At 41.8% G+C, this 25,352-nt stretch overlaps 1 protein-coding gene across 7 annotated transcripts in view; it reads left to right on the forward strand.

The window, feature by feature from the left end:
- The window catches only part of tenm3 (teneurin transmembrane protein 3), a 690,209-nt gene that overhangs the window by 632,760 nt on the left and 32,097 nt on the right, over window positions 1-25,352 (forward strand). For all 7 annotated transcript variants that reach the window (XM_079656342.1, XM_079656340.1, XM_079656341.1 and 4 more), the window contains 11 exons: window positions 9,983-10,107; window positions 10,232-10,339; window positions 12,380-12,534; window positions 13,728-13,829; window positions 14,527-14,700; window positions 15,996-16,055; window positions 16,192-16,354; window positions 19,069-19,207; window positions 19,458-19,563; window positions 19,950-20,092; window positions 20,662-20,840. In XM_079656342.1, the coding sequence (XP_079512468.1) occupies window positions 9,983-10,107; window positions 10,232-10,339; window positions 12,380-12,534; window positions 13,728-13,829; window positions 14,527-14,700; window positions 15,996-16,055; window positions 16,192-16,354; window positions 19,069-19,207; window positions 19,458-19,563; window positions 19,950-20,092; window positions 20,662-20,840 (1,454 nt within the window). The remainder of the gene's footprint in view (window positions 1-9,982; window positions 10,108-10,231; window positions 10,340-12,379; window positions 12,535-13,727; window positions 13,830-14,526; window positions 14,701-15,995; window positions 16,056-16,191; window positions 16,355-19,068; window positions 19,208-19,457; window positions 19,564-19,949; window positions 20,093-20,661; window positions 20,841-25,352) is intronic.

Raw genomic sequence — 25,352 nt, forward strand, 5'->3', positions numbered from 1 at the left:
CCTGTGGTCAATTCAATAGATTTGACATGACTTGGAAAGGAACTCACCTGTCTATATGAGGGCCCACAGTTGACAGTGCATATCAGAGCACAAATCAAGTCATGAGGTCCAGAGAATTGTCTGTAAACCTCAGAGAATGGATTGTATGAAGGCACAGATCTGGGTTAGGGCACTAAAACATTTCTGCAGCATTGAACGTCCCAACAAGCACATTGGTTTTCATCATTTGCAAATTGAAGATGTTTGAAACCACCAGGGCTCTTCCTAGAGCTTGCTGCCCAAACCAAACTGAACATCGGGGGAGAAGGGCCTTAGTCAGAGAGGTGACCAAGAACCCGATGGTCACTCTGACAGAGCTCCAGTGTTCCTCTGTGGAGATGGGAGAACCTTCTAGAAAGACAACCATCTGTGCAGCACTCCACCAATCAGGCCTTTATGGTAGAGTGGCCAGAAGGAAGCCACTCCTCAGCAAAAGGCACATGAAAGCCCCCATGGAGCACCTTAAGCAGTGCTTTTCAAAGTGGGGGTCACGCAAAGTTTGAGGGAAAGGGGAATCTTTTTCTTTTTTTAAAGTTACATTTTTTTTTTAGATGTTATTAATAACTGCATATCTATCAATATATGTGTCCTTTGTTGCCAATCTTTTAATATTCTTTGTTTATTAATATTTTGTTTTTTTGTTTTTAAATCACACGACCGCCCTTCAAGCCAATCAGAATCGAGCTGCCGCTACTTTGAGTGAAACTGAGTATCTGCTCAGCTTTTAAAGCAAGTGAGAGCTAGTGAATATTTCGCTCTGCAGCTGGATGAGTGCACGGATGTAGCAAATATTGTTGTTTATATAATACCATCCCTACAGTGAAGCATTGTGGGGATGTTTTTCAGCGGCAGAAACTGGGAGACTAGTCAGGATCAAGGGAAAGATGAATGCAGCAATGTACAGAGATATCCTTAAAGAAACCTGCTCCAGAGCGCTCTGGACCTCAGACTGGAGCAAAGGTTCACCTTTAAACAGGACAATGACCCTAAGAACACAGCCAAGATAACAAAGGAGTGGATTAGGGAAAAGTCTGTGAATATCCTTGAGTGGCCCAGCCAGAGCCCAGACTTGAACCGGATTGAATATCTCTGGAGAGATCTTAAAATGGCTGTGAACCGACGCTCCCCATCAAAGCTGATGGAGCCTGAGACAATCTGCAAAGAAAAATGGGAGAAACTGCCCAAAGATAGGTGTGCCAAGCGTGTAGCATAATACTCAAGAAGACTTGAGGCTGTAATTGCTGCCAAAGGTGCTTCAACAACGTATTAGCTGCTTTCACACCAAGTACTTTGCCGCACTTAGTTCCCCCATGGAACTAAAGAGCGGATCACGTTCACACCGGAATAAGTCCCTGAGGGAAGAAGCCGCTGACATCACTTCTTCTGCTTTGGGTTTACTGGCAGGACGCAAACAACTTCACGGCGTATACTGCCACCCGAAGTCCCCGGCCGGAAGTCCCCGCAGTTGGGGACTGGCTTCAGTAGAAGCTGCTGGGACTCCCAGCAGCTTCTACTGAAGCCTTCCGAGTAAATCGCCAGAACGCCGACACCTCCTCATCTCCACCGCTCCCATGTTTTCTTTTGTGTTGCCATAAGTTAGTCTCTCTCCGTTGGTTCGCTGGGATAATGCTAATGGTAATCATGCTAATGCCAGCAAATACAATGGCGGCTTCACAACACTTTTCAGAGTTTTACGGGGCATGGTTTGCAATTCGCCTAGCCAATCAGAAATTTGAACTTTTTTCTCCCCAGGAAAGTACCTGCTCTCTATCAGGGACTGAAAAGGGGGGAAAAGTTCTTATGAACTAAGTTATCTTTTTGGTGTGAACGCAAAATCCCAGGAACTATCGGAACTAAAAGGGAAAAGTACGGGGAAAAGTACTCCGGTGTGAAAGCACCTATTGAGTAAAGGGTGTGAATACTTATGTTTATGTGATATTTGAGTTTTTTATTTTTAATTCATTTGCAACAATTATTTTTAAACTTTTTTCACTTCGTCATTATGGGGTATTGTGTCTAGAATGTTGAGAAAACAAATTAATTAAATCAATTTTGAAATATGGCTGTAACATAACAAAATGTGGAAAAAGTGAAGGGGTAGGAATACTTTCCTGATGTACTGTATTTCTGGTCATTGTGGCCAAACAGATACATTTGTGTTTCATCTGACCACAGCACTTTACTCCAGAAAGCCTTTTCTTCGTCCATTTGATCAGCAGCAAACTTCAGTCAGCCTCAATGTGCCGCTTCTGGAGCCAGGGCTTCCTTCTTGCGCGGCAGCCTCTCAACCCATGGCGATGTAAAACACGCTTGACTGTGGACACTGACACCTGTGTTCCAGCAGCTCCTAATTCACGCAGACCTGCTTTTTAATGCTGCTCTGTTGACCCTTGATCATCCTGACCAATTTTCTCTCAGTAGCAGGTGATAGCTTGCATTTTCTTGGCAGTGACGCAACTGTGCCATGGACTTTATACCTACAAACAATTGTGTGCACAGTTGATCTTGGGACCTGTAGCTGCTTTAAATGGCTACAAGTGACTTTCCTGACTTGTTGAAGTCAATGATCTGCTTTTTCAGATCCATGACTTGACTTTTCCATTGTAGTGATGTGGATGAGTCTAACGATTGTATCATATGTTTTTTTCACGAAACTGTGTCTCAGGGCTTCTTAACATTTAAAAACCTATTAATGTGTCATACCCACTTAACGGGAAGAAACTCAGCTAACTGACGATACATTTTTACGGAGACAAAACACAAGTCTCATAAGAAGCGTCTAAATGAGCCCTGAGTGAAAAAATGCTAACGCACTTAGCACATAACTCAAGGTACTTTATTACTTATCGGATCTGCAAAAACAAGATTTCATTTCATTTCAAACCTTTATTTAACCAGATGAATCCCATTGAGATCTTCTATCCTTTCTCAAGGGAGACCTGCTGCAAGTCGGTTCCACATGAAGACATAAAAACATAAAACAAAGATATCAGATTAAAGCTTAAATTCCACAGATTCTAGAAATATAAGTATCATCACTGTGTTATGGCAGGGGAAGCAAACCCAGACATTACACAACGTAACTTTACAGAGCAAAATTGGGAAATATGTCTTACCTTTTGCTGTTTCTGATCAAAAGTTGTGTTCAATGGCATTACAACCAGTAGCGTGGCGTGGGGAAAAAATTAGGGGAAGCCAATAATACGTCCTTTCTTTTGGGTCGGGGGTGTGGTGGTCAATGTAATAACGTAACCAGATGAGTGATTACAGCACCCGGTATCATTTTACACACATTTGTGTCATACAGATGCAAGACTTACACACGCCTGTTATCTAACCGTCAGGTCCGCACGCGCTCTCCAGCCGAAACTCTAATAAGCATTCATTCACAAACTAAATCAGGAGACCTTTAACGTTTTACGTCCGATTCGCTCCTTTTTTCCTCGCTGTACAGAGCTCCAGTTTGGGCATTGGCCTGTCATCAGATTTATTTTTAGTTGCTGCTGTAGTGGAAGTTTAATACAATTATTTTGGATTAAATACTCCAAATCTCCACCCTCCATAATTGCACTTGCTTCAGTTGCTTGCTACTTTTTAACGGCGGTGAGAGTGGTGCAGTGACACTATCTATCTTCTATCGATTAGATTTATGATTCGAAAATTGTAAAAGTAGGGTAGACGTGGATATTATCCGACTGAACAAAACGTGCATTTTAACAGGTTCGTTTTCCACTGACCTTTTTTCGAGCTATTTTCCAAAATCCTATGGAAAAATCCCATTGCTATTTTGTCGAGGGAAACCGAGCGCAGCTTACTTCCGTGTTTTATGACGCGTCACTGCAACTCTAAGTTGATGCGATTTGATTGGATTGTGAGGCAAGGGAAGCCAGCCGCCTCTGGCTTCCCTTGGCATGGCTCTGACTAATCACAGGTTGTCAGGGGCATCACGTTGGATTCATCTGATTGGTCAATCCCTCAATTTTTTTTCACCAAGGGAAGCCAATTTCGGCTAGCCTCCTCTCGCAACAGAGAGTGCAATCTACTGTTTCACCATAACACCTAGAGTGGCACTGTTTCACTCTTTGTAAAATACTCAATGAGAATGGGGGAGAAATGGACCGGCAGCAACACACAACAAAGAATTTCCGAAACTAAACGAAGTGTTTTCATTTATTTATTAAAATTATAACTAAAATCCGAAAAAACAGGGGAAGCCTGGCTTCCCTTGGCCTCCAGGAAAAAACGCCACTGATTACAACGAGAAAAACGCTGCTGAAGCTTAATCCGATGTGTCTGTGTCACTTTGAAATGATTAATAATAACCCATCATCATATTTATGTCAATAACGGAGATTTCATATTAGCTACTACGTGTGTATGACAGCTTCCAGTTTTGGGCATTCTGGCTACGCATCACTCATTCACCAATGGGTAATGTTTAGATGGATTTTAGGAATTTCCCCTCGATCCTATTGGCTCTAAAGGTTAAAAAGAGGTGTCAATCATCAAAATCGACCGATGCGTTCCAGAGATATGGCAAATGCACCCAAATGACCCCAGAAGTGGGTTTTTTTCTAAATCTCTCTAAAAAGGTCAAATTTCACTTGTTTTATATCAATCTTGATAGAGGGTACTTATTATATGTTATAGTGTGGTTTCCTAAAGCTTTTTGTCTACTATCCCATCATTCAAGGGTGGTTTTCACTATAAGTATCTTTTTGGATGGACACTATAATTTACAGTTTTTTACTATGTTCAATCTGAATTTTCTTTAAAATTTCATTTCATTTCAAACCTTTATTTAGACAGATTAGTCCCTTGAGATCATCGATCTCATTTACAAGGGAGACCTGCATCATTTAGTTCCACAAAATAAAACATCTATATTGATTCTGACTTTTCTACATCCAACTCACAGGTTTATCATTGCTTTGAGAAAAAAGATTATTAATTGACCCCTTTTAGAAGTGAAGATATAGTCATTTGTTCTGGGAATGTCATTTTCGAGCCTGAGACTGTTGTGTTCAAAATTCCAGGAAAGACAGACAACTTCTAAGTTTAACTATTTATTATAACAGAACAAAATATATATATTCACTTGGCCAAGGACTCCGCCACGTCATAGAAATTACAAGCAGAAAGCTGTAATCTGTAACCACTATTTCCGGAAAGAGCCCCGACCCTCGTGCGACAATACATTTTTATTACACTGGGCGTTGCCCGTACATTTATGATTGGTCAAATCTAGATGAAGAGAAACCTTGGTTTAGAATTTGGCTCTCTCTCGTTGGTGCGCAGACTCAGACAGACTCTCTTGGCAACACAACCTTTCAATCAGCATTCGGCCGGCCTGTGGAAGTCCCTCCCTACTCTGTCGCCATCATACGTAATTTGTTTTTGCTAAGGTTTCTACAGAAAAAGTGGAATCTTCATAAGGCTGCTTCCTAGCTATGTGCTCAAGGTCGGAGTGATGACTTGTTTATGAATAACTCTTTGTATTCTTCCATTATTCTTGTCTGCTCCTGACCTTGCTACTCTGTATTGCAGGCTAAAGACGTCTATTTATTCTAAAGTCACAGTAACATAAAATGAACACAATAAGCTTATAATGTAATAATAAGAATCAGTCTTTCTAATGTTAGATAAAAATAGCCTCCACAAGACCTGAAAAACAGCCTCAGGGCCTAACAGGTTAAATGGGTTACCAGCTATAGTCAATTATAATCACTCATAAGAAGTTAAGAGGCAACGTCACAAAGTTAATTTGATTGAAACAATCAATCAATCAATGTTTGTTTATTTAGCCCAATATCAAAAATATTAAATTTGTCTCAGTGGACTTCACAGTTTGTACAGAATATCAGTATGAGAATACGACACCCTCTGTCCTTAGACCCTCACATCGTACAAGGAAAAACTTCCAGAGAAAACCCACAGTTTAAAGGGGAAAATGGGAGAAACCTCAGGGAGAGCAACAGAGGAGGGATCCCTCTCCCAGTACGGACAGATGTGCAATAGATGCCGTGTGTAAATCGAAAAGATAATACATTTACAACATAGGTAGTCCAAACATTTGGAAATGCATGTGTCTATCTATAATAATAAGATGAATCCACGAGGATTTCAGCAATCCTGTTGGAGCCATCAGGGAAGTAGTATGGTTAGAGTCAGGCAGGACCGTAGAGACAGGTTCAGCCTCGACTCGAAGTCCAGGACTCAGATCCAGTACTCAGGATAGAGGATCCAGGACACATGACCACAGCAAAAGGATTAGCCTCGACTCAGGATCCCGGCGTATATATGGACACAAAAAAGAGATTTGGGGGAAGCTGGGTTAATCGGAACATGAGAGTACACAGGTACAAACAGACAGAAAGGCGGAGTAAGGTGCCCTCCCCCCAACAGTCCAAGCCTATAGCAGCTAAACTAACGTGTCTACTACAACAACTTTCTACATCACCAAAATTGATCATTCATGTTGCTGTATGTATATTTTTGACCAAGCAGATTTGATCACATTTTCAGAAAAAACATTATAAATTCATAAAAGAACCAAAATTCATGATTTTTGTTTTGTGACAAAGTAGTACTGTGTGCTCCAATCACTCTATCAAAGAAAAATAAGAGTTGTAGACATTATTGAAAAGTCAAGACTGTCATGATATACATGTTTTTTCCAAGTGTATGTACACTTTTGACCACAACTGTATAGTGAGGCAACACTGACCAGGCATAGTGTGATGCTTTTTGTTTTTACCGAACCTTTAATGACCGTCTGTTCGCTGTAATTTCCTGTTTCGAAGACCAGCACACTGCCCCATACGATTTCCTGTTGTTTTTTATTATATCAGCTATCGGGTCGAATCAGTACATGAGCTACACAAGTAAGATCATAAAGAAAAAATACACCGGTAAAATATGCCTATAGAAAATATGATAACAACAAGATGAGCTTCAGTTGCTATGCTAACATCACCTGTTTAATACCATAGACACTTTAATAACGGTGTTGTGATGCCAAACAGCTTCAATTCATACTGAAACACATTCACTTATGGGGATGGGGGATATGTGTCAGCTGCTGTGTGACAGTCAGACAGTGAATACTTCACAGCGGCTGCTGCTGTGAGTTAATGGGAGAATAAATTCTGCTGTGAGTTAACGGGAGAATAAATTCTGCTGTGAGTTAACGGGAGAATAAACTCTGCCGTCAGTTAACGGTAGACTAAACTCTGCCGTCAGTTAACAGTAGACTAAACTCTGCCGTGAGTCTCCAACGGGAGACTAAACTCTGCCGTGAGTTACAGGAGAATAAACTTGGCCGTGAGTTTACGGGTTAGAATAAACTCTGCCGTGAGTTAACGGTAGACTAAACTCTGCCGTGAGTTAACGGTAGACTAAACTCCGGTGGACGAGCAGCACCGCAGCGGTCGGTAAATGCCGCTGAAACACATTAATAAACAAGGAACCACGGCACTCTGGAGAAAAGTATAAGGTTGGATAAGTCGTTCTTTAATTGAATCTGGCTTCGTGTGATTAAAAGCAACACGATCATCGACCCGACGCAGTCCCCCATTGTTGTTGTTGTGAGCGGGATTGGGGAGAAAATCAGCGACGTAAACGGTGATGTCATGGCGCAGCAGCAGTCAGGCTCTGAGTGGTGGAAACTCAAGTGGGGCTAAAAAGAAAAACCAGTTTGGAACCAGAAAAGCACAAACAAGGTGCCAGAACTGGAACTGGTCTGGTGGGGTATTTGAGATATAGAGGTGAAAAAGGGGACAGAGGGGAGGACATTGCCTGTATTGTTCCAGTGCACGGGATTCAAACTGGCCTACTAGGTAGTGGTCACTGCGTATTGGCCAACTTATCGACATACTTCCCCTCAGTTCTATGTCGCCTTCTTTTGCCTTATTCTTAATTTATTGTCTTCACAATTGCAAATCCTCTTTGCTTTCCCTGCGCTCTTTGTCTGTTTTCTTCATAATTTCTCATCCATCACTGCTACTAGTTCTCCATATCTGTTGTGTAGTCTGTCTGACATCATGTTTTTTTCTGTGGTACTGCCTATCCTGCCTAAAATGTTTCTGCTTAAATAAATGTTCAATTAAATAAAAGGGCATGCTTATACATACGTCTGGTCTTCACAAGTACAGAAACACACAAAATGATTCAGTGTCACACACACAGTTCGTCTAATTTAAGCTTTCTTAATTATGAGGCTGTGATCCTATGAAGGATATGGTGCATAATGCGAGAGTGTGTAAAACCTGATGTGAGCACTTACAGAAAAAAGTCTGAGCTTGTGTGCATACATTTACACTTGTATAAAATGTCCACGTATCTGTGAACCAAATCTGAAGTCACAGAAGAAGAAAAAAAGGTTTTGTAGCTTGCAGGAAAAAAATAAACTTAGTGATGAAATGTTCACTTGCAGAAAGAAACATATTTTTTAAATATATTTTCCATTACAACTGCAACTTGGTCAAATCAGTCATTACAACTTCACGAATCTGCTCTGTGGCAGTATAAATCCACGAATCTGCGGCCTTGACTTTTGCTACACTTCTTGCGATGAATGTGTCGCTAAAGTAATTTTCACCTGTAGATGTGGGGGGAGGGAGGGGGGTTGGAGCAAAGGGGCGGAGCTATCAGAACGAAGAGGCGCAAGCTCGGGTCAGTCACACACCCATGTCAGGTCGAACCGGAATACTGTGGGGCCCTGCATGTTGCCCCTTTCAAACCAACGCGGTTCCAGGGCCGGTTCGGAGCTTGTGCCTGATAAGCACCGGTTTTTCCTGTTCACGCCGTAGCGGAGACGGCTCTTTCCCCCGAAAACCGGTTCTTACCAAGCTCGAAAAAAGTGTCGGCCTAGGCAAGAACCGCATACGTCACGCTTACGTCGGAGGGGGGCGAGATAAACCCTAACTAACAGTTTATGGGAGAGTAGCCTACGGCAAATAAAAGTTGAAACAAGCAGTAGGGCTGAGCAAAGTGACTAGAACGCAACCACACACTTGTAAAAAAAGATACACTTTATAAAGTCAGGAAACAATAACCAGTAACCAGGCTTCGAGTGATTCTATTTATTTGACCATCCGTTCACTGTTATTAATCATTGTGGAGGGGGCATACGTTTTGTTTTTTATTATAGCAGCTATCAGATGGAATCAATACATTGGCTGCACAGGTTGTCATGTCCGACTTTCAGTGGCGGCTCCAGAGTATTTTTGTTGGGTAATCTATGGTAGGCCTAACCCATACAGTGGTGGGAATCAAGTCAGTATTTGTAATGTAATTACATACACGCTATATCGCCCCCCTTGACACCATATCTACCTTCATAGGATCTTCTGCACTGCGAATTATGGCTAGAGGCAAGTATATAAATATATCTCTGTGTGTGTGCGTGCGTGTGTGTGTGTGTGTGTGTGTGTGTGTGTGTGTGTGTGTGTGTGTGTGTGTGTGTGTGTGTGTGTGTGTGTGTGTGTGTGTGTGTGTGTGTGTGTGTGTGTGTGTGTGTGTGTGTGTGTGTGTGTGTGTGTCAGAGAGAGCTCTAGAACATGTCCTTTCCGACAATGGAAGCAGGGTGTAATTCATCTGCTTTAAACTAATTTGTTATATTGTTAAAACCAAAACTACCTTTAGGTTTAAATGCTTCTTTGTGTTTCCAGACAACATTCATATCATGCAGTGAATTGTCAGCATGGTGTGATCTGAGCAAGTAAATCATGAAGGATGTTATTTTCTTAATGTTTTAAATGTTTTAAATACTGGTGTCATAAATAGTGACTTTATAAAGTCGCTGGCTGTGGCGCAGTGAGTTAGTGCACCGGTTCAATCCCACCTTGACCCCCACTGCAGTGCACTACTCCCAGTGTGTTGTCCACAGTATTGAATGTATTACATATCTAATAAGTAACATATGGTCTGTCCCTCTCCACAGCAACAACCCTGCTCACCGGTACTACCTGGCCACGGACCCGGTCACAGGACAGCTGTACGTGTCGGACACTAACTCCCGCCGCATCTACAGACCCAAGATGCTCAGCGGCGCCCGTGACCTCATCAGTAAGTGTGCACTGCATTTCCCCAGTTGCATTTCTTTTTGTATTGTGGATTCATCTTACTGTTATGGTATTGGAAAAGTTCAAGCATAGGGAATGTTGTAATGATGGATGCTATGTGTTTTCAGGTAATGGAGAAGTAGTGGCTGGTACAGGTGAACAATGTCCTCCATTTGATGAAGCACGATGTGGAGATGGAAGAAAAGCTACAGAGGCACAACTGCTGGGACCTAAAGGTAAACACACACACACACACACACACACACACACACACACACACACACACACACACACACACACACACACACACACACACACACACACACACACACACACACACACACACACACACACACACACACACACACACACACACACACACACACACACACTTCCCAACTTCATACCCTTCATCTGTTTTCATATCACATATTTATTCTACATTTAGAAACAGAAGCATATCATTACATCAGTTTTCTCATCTTTAGCATTGCATCCCATACCAGAACCCAGTAGAGCTTCAGAGCTGTACTGACTTGTTAGAAGTCCCCACACTGGGCCAGTGGGCCATTAATGATGCATGTGCAAGGCATGGGTTTATGGGATGTACAGTAGGAGCTATTCAAAGACATTTATTGCATTAAACTTATGACCAATTGTATCTGTGGTGTAATTGCTCCATCCACCAAGCTGCACCAACTCCACTCACACCACTCACACCATTTCTTTCATTTCCTGTTTAATTGGCAACCTGGGAATACTGCTTCCACAGAGATGACTGGCTTCCTCACAACTGGGACTGTGTTTATTGTGCCTCAAAGCTCAACAGAGATTAACAATGTCCCCGACAATATACCTGGTGGGATAAAGATTGTATGCAAATTAAAATCATTAATGCTTGGCATAACACATTTCCACTTGTCTGGATATTTAAAGTCAATATCGCTGCATAAAAAAACACTGAATACATGGTTATGCAAGCAGTACATTTGATGATGATGTCATGGTGTTGTAGTTTGAATACATTATAACATACAGCACATTTACTCCACTTCTGAAAAGCATATATGGAATTTAAAAGCCTGTATGTATTTGTTGTATTGTATTTGTTGTAGAGTCACAATCGTTGCTATTTTGCGCCATCGTATTATCAGTATGTCAATTTCCTGAATGTGTTGGGTCTGATCTAACTAACAAAGGAAATATGCTTACATTTAAATTATTTAATCATTCTAATTATAAAAATAGTGTTTTTTTTCACAAAGCACCGTATACATTACATTAATTTCTTGCTTTTTTCATGGACAATTTTAGTGAATCTTATTAAGGTCTCTGAGGTGTCTGATAAAACACTCTTTTGTGATTTTCAAAAGTTTGGTTATGATCTTTGAATTGTGACTTGCCATTGTAATTGATTGTTATCTTTTCAGATGTAGTAATGATGAGAAAATGGGGTGACACAAATCTCAAGCATTACATTTTGTTTTTAGCTGTACCGTGGTGTAAACTCAGGTTATTAGTTTAGTGGCAATCATAAGATTGTGTATTTTATTGCCATATCAACACGCTTAATTGTGATTAGCCTTAGTTAGTTTATTTAAATAAAGAGAGGGAAATAGCGCAGCATCAAACTCCCATCAGGTGCATGAAAAACGTCTGCCCTGTCGTCGCCATTCAGAACAACTGTTCCCTATAACATGCAACACAACATGTGCACGGGGTGCGGAACCTCCGTATACCAGAATATAGCAACATAGCATCCTGAACAAAATAACCTCAGGAGTCCCTGTGGGATGGCTGTTGTCCTCTGAAGGTAACAGAAAGTGCTATGGGAGGACAGACTTCTACAGCCACATATGTCCTTACATATATTAGAATTATGAATGTGTTCAGTGTTTGAGTGGACCTTTGAACCAAGAGGAACAGCGTATGGTGGACACTGAACAAATGTGATGGCCAACATATTAATTGTATATAGTATATTTAAACATTTACAGATTTATTTTCTTATTTCTTTATACTATATTCTGTTTTTCTCATCTAATGTATAGATATCTTTTATCACTGCTGACAGTTTTCATCTTGGCTGGCTTTGCCTTAATACACTCGTGTTTTTTCCCTTTATGATATTTGCATTATGCTGCAGCTGCATCCTGCCTCCCCACAGGAGAATACCTCGCCTTCCTTTCCTCCTTTGGATCCTGGAGCTGATGTATTAATAATCACCTGGACAGCCATGCGTTGAGTTGTGTGTGTTCCTTGTTTCTGTTCCCCAGGGATTGCAGTAGACAGGAACGGATTGATCTACTTTGTGGACGGGACTATGATCAGGAAAATTGATCGTAATGGAATCATTTCCACAATGCTGGGCAGCAACGACCTGACCTCTGCACGACCTCTGACCTGCGACACCAGCATGCACATAAGACAGGTAACAGTCTAACAGTCTACCTAATTATACTTCATGCAGACTGACTGCTTTCCTGTCACTACTCCACTTTAGATTAACAATGTCACATTTGCATTGGAACAACTTGTTTCCATCGTGTAAACTGCTCTGCAAATAAGTTGCATTTGTATGTGATTAATGGGTGACAGGGTTGTAAAATAGACACAAAAAGGCTAGTTTAAAGGAGGTTGTGATTCAACCCAGTTCATACAGTGTGTGGCTCTGATGTGCCCTCAGAACATTTTTGTTTTTAAATCTTAACGATTGGATTTGATGACCTTTACAGACTTTTTCTTAATTTATATAAAACAAAACATCAGACAGAGGAGAAACTGAAAGGGAGTATAAGAGGGAGTAAAATGGAGGAATGCAGAGTACTTTAGATTTGTTTCAGAGTGAGAATGTATAATCTTACATACACAAGATGGACTTCAGGATGGACACCACCTACACATGTGCACACACACACACACACACACACACACACACACACACACACACACACACACACACACACACACACACACACACACACACACACACACACACACACACACACACACACACACACACACACACACACACACACTCATTGTTGTTGGGTCTTGTTTCATCTAATCGTTGACACTCTGTGGGGTCTGTTTGAGCATTTCTTGCAGAGTTGAACTTGTGTGAACTTGTGTCCTCCTCAGAGTTTAGCTCAGTTTGACTTGCTTTTGTCTGGTTGACCTCCTAAGTTCACTTAGTCAACAAATAAACGGCGGCCCACATACTTTTTAAGTTTTCAGCTCTGACTGCAGATTCATGTTGGCCAATTTAAGTAGGTGTATAAATGCATATGTCTGGAGATTTAGTAAAAACTGCATCAGATATATATTTGACATATGCCCCTCAGTCCTCTTTATTTTCAGTCAAGAAGATCTGGCCTTAAACAACCTGTTCTCTCTCTGTCTGAAGCAGCAGTAATCTGTTTTGTTTTTACATAACATTTGTAATCCATCTGTCATTCTCAAACAGTACCATAAGGCCATGTGTTGTGATTCATTTAACTCAGATAAACTGGCAGAATTCCACCAGGAAACACCCTGTACATCATCAGTAGTATCAGATAGCAAGTCAATGTATAATTAAAGAGTAGCATTTGAAGTGAACGTCTCTCTCCACTTTTTATCCAGGTTCGTTTAGAATGGCCCACAGATCTAGCCATCAATCCAATGGATAACTCCATCTACGTCCTGGACAACAACGTTGTGCTGCAGATCACTGAAAACAGACAGGTAATGTCCATACGCACTGCATGAAGTATACACAATACATCTTAAAATGTTAGTTCAATAAATGAAGTTGATAGAGTAACATAAAAAAACTGTATCTATATAGGAAATACCCTCATGCAATCATGCCAATAAAACCAGCATCCATATATTTGTATTTTGTATTTGTTGTTAATGATTTAAGAAGGGACAACATGAGCACTTGAGTCCATCATGTGAACGTGCCAGATTTAGTCATATAGGCTTATTTTGACCTGCAGGTTGATGGCATTGAAAGAAAACATACAAGAGCATATGAGCACAATGCAGCACATATGCACAGGCTGAAGCACCTGAGCAGAATTGAAGACATAAGGACAATACTCAAGATTGCTGCAATAAAAGCATAAAAAAGCGCATATAAAGATATGATAAGATACAATTAGGTCTACTTAGTTGATTCTGGAAATGTTTTTGTTACAGCAACATTTGAACACCCTAATAAAAAAAACATTAACACACAACTGACAAAAAAGCACATACATGTACATAAGCAAGGATAAAGGCTTAAAAGCACAGACAGCATTTTTGATTGTCCAGTAACCGCTGGTTTACAGATTTAAAAAAAGAAAGGATGTTTGGTCCTTAATTGTGTGGGTCCAGTGTTCTGGGTATGTGCTGCCCAATAGGAAAAGGCTGACGAGTGGATGTGTGTGTACAGGTTCGTATAGTGGCGGGGCGTCCCATGCACTGCCAGGTCCCTGGGATAGAATACACCATGGGGAAGAGGGCAGTGCAGACCATGCTGGAGGGGGCCACAGCCGTCGCCCTGTCCTACAGCGGGGTCCTCTACATCGCAGAGACGGACGAGAAGAAAATCCACCGCATCCGACAGGTAACCTTGACGACATGTACTCCTGAAGCCAGAGTAACAATTGACCTTTCGCAAAGCCACGCCCCTAAATGCCCGTTGTCCAATCATATTCGATCATGTGCGCGGCTCCCTGTGGAAGTCCGACAAGCTTAGCGTTCAAATTCATTGCGAAAATGGTGAAGCGTTGTGCTTATGGTCTTTGCAAATCGGATAGCAGATATCCCATAAGCTTAGAGAGGGAGAGGGGGGGGGGGGGGGGGGGTGATATTTTACCCGTTTCCTAAACCCAAAACCCAAAACCCGAGAGGAGAGATGCCGCCAGTGGATAAAGAAATGCGGCAGGCCCCATGCCCAGCTGAATATGGCGAATATAAACGAACACAAATACGTTTGCTCCAAGGTAAATACGTGCTAACGTAGCTAGCTAGCTAGCAAAGATTACATTCACAAATTAACTAACTAATTTAATTAATTAATTTCACTAACTAACGTTAGCTAAAGTCACACGACTACAGCTGTAAGCTGTGTGCTTATAGGTCGTTTTGACCATGTATATCACTTGATGCATAATAATGTCTGAACAGCTGAGCTCCGTTATTAGTCTACCTGTGGTCAAAGTACAAACAAGAAAGCCAACAGGCATTCATTTATATTTTTGCTTTAATCTTTGTAGCATTTTGTTAATGGAAAGCCTACTGCCGACTTCCCTAATCCTGCTGCACAAGTGGGCACCCCGACCCCCACAAAGAAACAACAAGGTGGATGCAGAAAGCACCAAGGAAACGGTAGTTAACTTTAGACAAACTACAGCATTTAATGCCTCTTGTGATTGTATTGTTTTATTCCAAAATAATAATAATAATTCCGTCGAATTTGACATACAGCTCATGTGGTTTTTCTCTCTTGCACTGCGACCTGTATGCAAGTGCCTCTATTGATGTTGTGCCTCCCTCTTTTCTAATGTTTATACTGTGGATATAACCCTCCATAGCGTATTGTAGCCCCTTTTGTCGGGACCTGGAGGATATTGCTGCGTTATTGCTCCAAAATGAGTCTGTTAAGGCGACTCAGACGTTACGGAGACCCTCCATTATGGCTTTGTTTAACGCATCTGGCTCTCAGCTTGTCGGACTAGCAACAGTAACCAAGGGGGGGCGTGGCTTTGCGAAAGGTCAATTGTGATCACTTTAAATGCCAAGTCATTGTAAGTTAACAGAGATCTCAGAATGAGCCGCACGTGTCAGATGAAGATGAGGAAGATTAACTGGATGCTCTCAGTGGCTCCTGAATGTATCATTCTGTCTTTCCCCTGCTAGGTGTCGACTGATGGGGAAATAACCCAGCTAGCTGGAGAGCCTTCTGACTGTGACTGCAAGGTACTGTACAACAGCAACCTAATTTACGACAGCCCTCCATTGTCTTCTTTTTGATATCCTATTGTTAACCTGCTTATTATAGAAGAGCTGATTTCCTCCCTCCCTCCCTCTCCCTCCCTCCCTCTTCATCCTGCAGAACGATGCCAACTGTGACTGCTATCAAACAGGAGACGGCTATGCTAAAGACGCGAGGCTGAACTGTCCTGCGTCTTTAGTGGTATCTCCGGATGGGACGCTGTATGTGGCTGATCTGGGAAACATCCGGATTCGAGCCATACGCTGCAACCAACCCCCCACTGGTGTGTATATAGCACACACACGCACAGTGGACATACTGCTGTTGCTACAGTACATATCTGTATGTGTGGAAAGAAGGGACTCACTTTTTTAAAAGAATTTTTTTTATATATATCAAGACCACTTTCCCAGCTTCTGTATCACAAACATTGGCCATGATGGATTCAAATGGTTACATGAATGTGGAACACGTGGACACATGTCTTCAGAAGGGACTGCACACCACCCACTAATGCTGGGCCTTAGCTACAGTGTGATGTGGGTTTGAACAGTGGCTCTGCAGGCCTGGCATGGTGGACTCATGAAGAGTCTGAGCTTTGAAGAGATCAGCAGCTTCAGCAGTGTGCTCCGTCACAGGCTAAACCACACGGTGTACAACAACATGCTTTAGACTCTGATGGCTGGTCAGCACAACTGTCCAACACAATCCCCTTATCCATAGACAGTGATTATAACATTACACATTACATTTAAATAAGCTTAAGATTTTATCCAAAGCAATTTACAATACATTTTAAAGTGCAATCAACCACGAGGATACAAACATTACAAATACATTAGCTAGCTATAAGTGAAACTGTTGTTAATGTGACATACAGAGGTGAGATTTGTATATATATATATATATATATATATATTGCATAAGTCCAGCAGAAGTAAGAGTGTTTTCAGTCTGTGATGGCAGACATGTAGACATTGTGGAGCCAGGATAGCAAACAGGTGTTTCAGTTTAGTGGTAGCTGGGTCTCATTCACAGTGAGGGAGTCATGTGATCAAACTAAATCCTGAATATAATTGTTCTGTATAAACTTTCCTCTATGGCAGGGGTGGGGAACCTTTTTTCTATCAAGGGCCATTTCAATTAGTACAACATCCTCCGAGGGCCGTATACAAATTATTGAACTCAACCTCTGCTAAAAAATTTAAAAAAATCGCAGCAACCTCTTAACCCAGATATCTTTCAGTTTTATTTGCAATGTTTTTATGTTATGCTTTGGAGAGAGTGTTGGGGGGGCGCCAGGCCTCAGATGATTTGAGGCCAAATATCATATTTAGACTTTTTTTTTTACATATAATTGTAACGCAATACATGATTGTCACTAAAAGCCTTGTCTCTACATTACAATAAGATATAAAAAATAATTGATTAATTAATTTTAATAAAAATTCAAGTTAGTAGCTAATATAGGCATAAAAAGACAGAAATGTATAATTCTTTCTTTAATAGAAATGTTTCTTCTGCCCGTAAAGTGCCCAGACCAGGCTTTTCTGGATAAGCGCATTTTTAAAACATAGTCATTGTCCATGCCAGTTTCAGTTGGATTATTTGTCAAAGTTGCTCCGATCAGATCGGTCTCCTCCATTTTGTAGATCATTTACGACTTTTGAATCCACATAAACACATCGGCAAAATCCGGCTTACTTTGAGCATGTGTTTTAAACAGTTTAATCCCTTTGTGAATTGTTTCCACTTGCGCCGTCCTTTAATTTCTTCATACAGCGGGAATCCAAATGAATGAATCCTGAGTCCAACAACCATCAAAGTCACTCCAATAGTGCTCCTTAATTACACTTTTATCCTCTTTTAACAAAATACTTCACATTCATCCAGTTTGTGACAGTAGATGTAGCATTTTTGAGACTTTTAAACTTTAATTACCGCTGTTGCGGGGGGGGGCGCAACTTCCAACAGGAGTCATTTGGGGGGGCTCTTGGGAAAAAGGTTGGGAACCCCTGCTCTAGGGGGGTCCGGGGGCATGCTCCCCTGGGAAGAAATGTTTTTTAATATTGAAGTTAAAAGCATCAATCTGGTGTAATTTGAGAGCAAAATTAAGAGGCTTTTTCTTTATGGATATTTTACAAATCACTCCCCCTTTAAACTGTATTCGTGTTTATTAATAAGAACTTTGTTTTACTGTTATATAGTATTTTATACCTGTTTTTCACTTATTCTCTATAACTATAATGATCATATAAAGATGTGCCTTTACCTCACTGAGCTGCGGTTATCAGCCTCTCAGTCTGTCAGGAGAGCTCTCTTCCACCTGGTTGTAGAAAAAACTTGTTATACCGTTAGCATAGCTAGCTAACCAGATGCTAAAGATGCTAACAACAACAATCCCCGGTACGGTACCGCTCTCTCTCTTTCTCTCGCTCGCTCTTTCTCTCGCTCACGCAAAATACGCTCGTGCCACACACACAGAGCCGAGCTTGAGCGACACACAAAGACCCAGATGTAGTTGTACTGTAATGTAGCATATTATTTTCGATGGCGTTATTGACTGTATGATCAGTATGTCAGATGAACAGATCGCCACTGGGCTTACAACTAAAGACACAGACACCCAAAACTGCGGCATGTGTACGGCTCCTTACGGGTACTGAAGTGCCGGAGCGGTGTTCCGGCAGCACTACACCATGTGATGACACGTTACGCTCGTGTTGTGTTCAAGGAACCTGTCCTTGGCCAGGAAAAACAGGCAGTCGCTTGTTTAATTCCATTGCAGTCTAGTTTTGTTTTTTTCGTGTGTTTATAAATTACCTCGAGGGCCTTATCAAATTATCTCGCGGACCGTATACGGCCCGGAGGCCTGAGGTTCCCCACCCCTGCTCTATGACATTGTTGACTGTAATTTGATTGTAATTTGTGCTGGCAAGAGTGTATTAAAGACATGAAAGTGATAATATGAAATGTATAAAGCGGTTGTGTTTGCAGGCTCCCTGGCTTCAGGACCCAGCTCCTATGAAGTGGCCTCCCCCGCCTCCCAGGAGCTCTACGTGTTTGATGGGAACGGGACTCACCAGTTCACCATGTCTCTGGTCACTGGAGACTATAAATACAACTTCAGCTACAGGTTGGTTTGTGTGGACATTAAATTGTTAACTTGTAAAACATTCATAGAGACTTTGGTTTACGGAGTGGACACGGCCCATGCCATATAGTCACGACGTAACAGGTTTGATTCCATCTTTTGGTCCTGTTGTATGTCATAACTTCTCTCTGATTGCATTTCTACACTGCCAAAAAAGGGAATCTCAAAAACAAATACATAAATGTAAATTAATTTTTCTTACTTTTATTTTCATTTTTTTGTTCCCTGTCAGCAATGAGGAGGATGTGACGGCAGTGACGGACAGCAGTGGGAACACCCTGCGTATCCGCAGAGACACCAACAGGTTGCCTGTACGCGTGGTCACCCCTGACAACCAGGTGAGATGAACCGACTTTAACCATGGTGCACAACTTTTACTTTTCTTATCAAAATATATATTAACAAAAAACATAATTCAAGAAGATTCCCTGCAGTTTCATGAAAGAGCTTAAAAATCTGTTTTGATAACAACAAAATATTTATCACAGTAAAGAAAACTTATCGTGGCGTTTACTGACTGCTGCAACAGGCCTAATCTGTTTGCGTTTTTGTTGGTGTGTGTGTGTGTGTGTGTGTGTGTGTGTGTGTGTGTGTGTGTGTGTGTGTGTGTGTGTGTGTGTGTGTGTGTGTGTGTGTGTGTGTGTGTGTGTGTGTGTGTGTGTGTGTGTGTGTGTGTGTGTGTGTGTGTGTGTGTGTGTGTGTGTGTGTGTGTGTGTGTTTGCAGGTCATCTGGCTGACCATCGGGACTAACGGGGGTCTGAAGACTCTCACGGCTCAGGGTCAGGAACTGGTCTTGTTTAGTTACCATGGAAACAGTGGCTTGCTGGCTACCAAGAGTATCCAGATAGGCTGGACCACCTTCTATGAGTGAGAGCTTCACTGTCTTTGTAATGGGGGACATGTTTGCACCGCTGAGGGGTGCATGGACAGTTGGATTTTCACATTTCAAAAGTTTAAAAACCAACTGAAAAGGAGAGAAGCCTTTAAGGGTTTTATAGAGAAAAACTCTTCTGACAGATTAGCATTCCCTTATGTGATCTACACCTGCTCAAACTAGCTCAAAGTGGTTTATATTTGTCAGGATCAGAGATTTGTAACATCCAGTCCTTCATTTGCCTACAAGTTAATGTCTGGAAATAATTCTGTGTCGGACATAAAATAACAGAAAACCTATTTAATGGGTAGAAACTCACTGGATATAATATCCAACATCCCTAAAAGTATATTATTTATCTACCTTCCGCTGAGTAGAAATAACAAAAGAAATGTATAAAATGGCTGTAAGAAACTGGCAAAGGCTGTGTGTGTGTGTGCCCTTGTGCAGGTTTGTGTATTTTTTTAATGCCCATTCATATTCTTTACAAGGTTCCGTAAAGCACATTACAGTAATGGCAACTAATCCCTGTATTCCCCCACCCTCCTCCCCATCCTTGTAGCTATGACAGCGAGGGTCGTCTGACTAATGTGACATTCCCCACCGGCGTGGTGACCAATCTCCACGGCGACATGTCGTCAGGGGCTGTTGCTGTGGACATTGAGACGTCAGGGAGGGATGAGGACGTTTCCATCACAACCAATCTGTCGTCAATAGACTCCTTCTACACTCTGGTGCAGGGTAAGCTGGTGTGTGTGTGTGTGTGTGTGTGTGTGTGTGTGTGTGTGTGTGTGTGTGTGTGTGTGTGTGTGTGTGTGTGTGTGTGTGTGTGTGTGTGTGTGTGTGTGTGTGTGTGTTTATCATCATGACTGTGTGTCTGATGTGGTATCAAGGGTTAGGCGGTGGTGTCCAATCTGCTAAAGAAAGCCCTCCGGGGTCTTCCCTCTACACCGTCATAAATATAGCTCCACCTTAGCTGTATTATGATCTCCAGCCACCACCACCTTCCTGGCACTAACCTGAGGCAAGCACCTCAAACTATTAAATCTATATTTCTCCGACAAATCATGAAATGTGTTATTCAGATTGCTTTCCACATATTTACATATATGAGTGCTGGGCAGCAATTACAATGTGTAATTGCGATAAGAACGTGTTAAATTACCCAGCCCAAATATATATACAGTCTATAAGGGCACTTGGTTAGGGTCTAAGTGATTTATATCCACAACATTATCTTTCTTTATGATCCATAATCATAAACTCAGTTAGTTGTTTTAAATGTACTGATCGACCATCAACCAAACTATCTTTTTAAAATGTGTAATGTTTTCCTTTACAGCAGTACCTTGGATTTCAGTTGATGATGAAACACTGTTAAGAACATGAAACATTATACATCTCGATGTAAACCTTTGAAGAATACACCTGAGTGAGGAAGTGAGGTACAGCACAATGCCTCCCCAGTGAGAATTCTAGATTTGAGTGGAACTGCCAGAGGAAAAATAAAGTTAGCTCCACCATCGTTATCATCCTTCATATCAGACAGTCAGGCTAAACGGCAGGGGGAAAACAATAATTTAGCACTGATGCCCTTGTTAAATCTGAACTAATGAGCCAGTTGAAGTGGCCGGCAGCGATTTGTTCCAGAGCGAAACAAGTGTCCCGAGGGTGAGGGAAACAGACGCTCCCCTCACAGCAGTATTGATCAGAATGTAATGAGTTATTCAAAGCCATCGACAATTGTAGCATTCCTCTCCATCAATATGTGTACATTATTCATGGCCTGGCCTCCCCGCTATAATCTCTGCCGCACAGTGAGCCGGTGCTCCAGGTGATGTGGATCACAGGTGGTGAGGTGCAGCATAGGAAGAGAAAACAAGCTGCTATCTGGTCAGCTGGAGGCTGCTCACTGCTGTGTGAAAGCAGGGGAACATGTTGGTAATGCAGAGGTTCTATTTTATCCGTCCTCAAACATAGGCGAAGACATAAAAATTGTGTTCAAATTATTTATTTACCAAAAAATGCAGAATCAAAGATATTTTCCTATTGAAAAATAATGAATTAAATAAATAAAAGATGAGTGCTCCAATTACTCAAATTAGGTTTTCCTTTGGTCCAACAAAAATATTAGCATAGAAATACCACGACTGCTGCCTGCACTGCTACTACACCAAGACTGGCAGTATGGTGCCAAAACAGTCCCTTAAATACACAGAGCCCCTCCCAGAAGGCTTATCATTCTATTAGCATTTTCTGCTTCTTAACCTTCTTCAAAATATATACACTATTTGATAAACAATTTAAAGAATAAACAGGTTATTCATCATCAAACTTCTTCATCATCTATAATAATAAACAAAACACATAATAAATATGCTCTCACGTGACCTAGAGACTGCATCAGTAAAGCCCATTTAAATCAAGGAAACTATGCGTATTCTGGCCCCTGGGCACGTAGCAATGATGTACACATCGCCAGATCGTTCAACATTTTATTATAGTAATCTTGTGAAACTGAAAGTACAAAGAATTGCAATCAATACAATGACATGTTACAAAATATAAACATTAATGGTGTCAAAATTATTGCGTTAACGGCGGTAATTAACTTTTTGAATTAATTGCGTTAAAATATTTAACGCATTTAACGCATGTGCAGAATGGCCCGCCCCATACATCCCACCAGTGGCAGCGCTGGGGTATGGCTGGGGTAGGCTACAGCCATACCAAGAAATGGCTTAGCCCCACATTAGCCCCACCATGAAAAGTGATGTTAAAGTAAGCAAAATAAAGTCCGCCAACTCGCGGAGTAAATTGCACAGACAGCAGTTAGTAAGATTGATTTCAGTAGCCGCTTGTCTGGAAATACTGAAGACTAGAAACGGTTTTGAAAACTTGTGTCACGTAGTGATCGTCTTCTCGATAGAACATCTTTGATAATGTCTTCTGGCCAATCAGAATCAAGATTACGGCTTGGTGTTGTTGCAGGAAGTCCCGACGGAGAATACTTTTGCTGTAGTACATCTCAATTTACATCGATGCAACATTACGTGTTGATAGAAATCAACACGTAATGAAATAAGACCTCACGGTTTGATGATTGATAGGTGTGTGGGCTGTCTTTCATTTTGACACACAGAACAATGTTATAATAAACATACATACTGTATCATCTTTCCATTCCCACAACAATATATATAAAGAAATAGCATATTTTGGAAATAGTTCGAATGGTGATTAATCATGATTAATTAATTTTTAAGCTGTGATTAATCTGATTAAAAATTGTAATCGTTTGACAGCCCTAATAAACAGAAATATCTATAAACAGATAAATCATTAAACTTACAAACAATGCCTCTCCAAGGTCTACATGAGCAGATGGAGCCGGATGTAAGAGGAGGTACAACATGTGGCTCTCTAGCTTGGTTATGGCTAGAAAGGATCCGTCTAGTGTAAAACTCTTGCGAGAGTTTGCAATAATGCTGAATGTTTACGTTTGGCAGGCAGCCTTTCAGTTACAATCGTTAACATCAGTGGGCCACAGCAAATGATGGTGAGAAGCTAAACTATCTATTAATTATGTCAATGACAGGGAGTGTGATTGTTAAAATAGGGTGTTAGCGGTCTTGCTGGTGTTCAAAGAAGAATGACAACACTGTATATCACCAACACTATGGTTTATTTTTTATTCACAGGCAAGTCAACGTTGTCGCAGTAAAAGTCCCAAGATAGCTCCTGGTGCAATATAATGTTCCCTTTCAGTATTTCACTATTATCCTGCTGCATTAATGTGTATGTTGCATGTTACTGCTGTAGAAGTGTTTCCGAGCCGCTCCAACGAGAGTTACAACGAGAACGTGACGTCATATTTGCACTAGACGGATCCTTTCTAGCCATAACCCTCTAGCTTGTCTGTCAGAAAAACATGGCCGCTGACCGTTCAACTCAGTCATGTGACTATAGCCGCTTTCACACCAAGTACTTTGCCGTACTTAGTGCCCAGCACTTAGTGCCAGCACTTAGTACCCCCATGGCACAGATCGCGTTCACACCGGAATAAGTTCCCTGAGGGAAGAGTGCACAAATGAAGCCGCTGACGTCACTTCTTCTTCTTCTGCTTTGGGTTTACTGGCAGGCCGCAAACAACTTCACGGCGTATACTGCCACCCGAAGTCCCCGGCCGGAAGTCCCCGGAGTTGGGGACTGGCTTCAGTAGAAGCTGCTGGGACTCCCAGCAGCTTCTACTGAAGCCTTCCGAGTAAATCGCCAGAATGCCGACACCTCCTCATCTCCACCGCTCCCATGTTTTTTTGTTGTGTTGCCATAAGTTAGTCTTTCTCCGTTTGTGCGCTGGGCTAATGCTAATGCTAATAATGCTAATGCAAGCAAATGCAATGGCGGCTTCACAAAACTTTTCTGAGTTTTACGGGGCGTGGTTTGCAATTCGCCCAGCCAATCAGAAATTGGTACCACCTCTCTATTAGGCACTACAAATGTGGGTAAAAGTTCTCGGATCTAAGTACTCTTTTTGGTGTGAACGCAAAATGTCATGCACTAACGGAACCAAACGGGAGAAGTACGGGGAAAAGTACTCCGGTGAGAACGCGCCTTATGTAATGTGACCTCTACTGGCCAATGAAAACACAAACAGAAAAAAATAGCATGAATATGCTGCAATCAAGCCAATTGCCTCTAGGAGGTACTATAACAGCAAAACCGAAACTTACATGTATCGTGACAATGCGCCTTGCCGGGGCGATACTGCCGCTCACCGCCAGACACGTAAGAACGACATAGCAAATTGAATGTATGTTTAAATAAATGTAGGACCAAAGAGTGTGCATAAGGGTAAGGGTTAGGGATGTGTTGGTTATGGTTAAGTTTAGGATAAGTCTCCAGGAAATGCATGTAAGTCAATGTCCCCTGAAGTGATGTATACATGGTGTGTGTGTGTGTGTGTGTGTGTGTGTGTGTGTGTGTGTGTGTGTGTGTGTGTGTGTGTGTGTGCGTGCGTGCGTGCGTGCGTGCGTGCGTGCGTGCGTGCGTGCGTGCGTGCGTGCGTGCGTGCGTGCGTGCGTGCGTGTGTGTGCGCGCGCGTGTGTGCGTGTGTATGCATACGCTGTCAGTGGAGTGGTCGGTCAGTCGGTGATCCGCTCCATCACACAGGGCCTGACAGATGCTCTACATGGTGATGCATGTGATGGCTGGCAGTAATGAGCGGTGTGCTGTCTTTCCACATGCATGACA

Source organism: Notothenia rossii (genome assembly GCF_949606895.1).
Source record: "Notothenia rossii genome assembly, chromosome: 1".
In the NCBI taxonomy this organism is placed as follows: domain Eukaryota; kingdom Metazoa; phylum Chordata; class Actinopteri; order Perciformes; family Nototheniidae; genus Notothenia; species Notothenia rossii.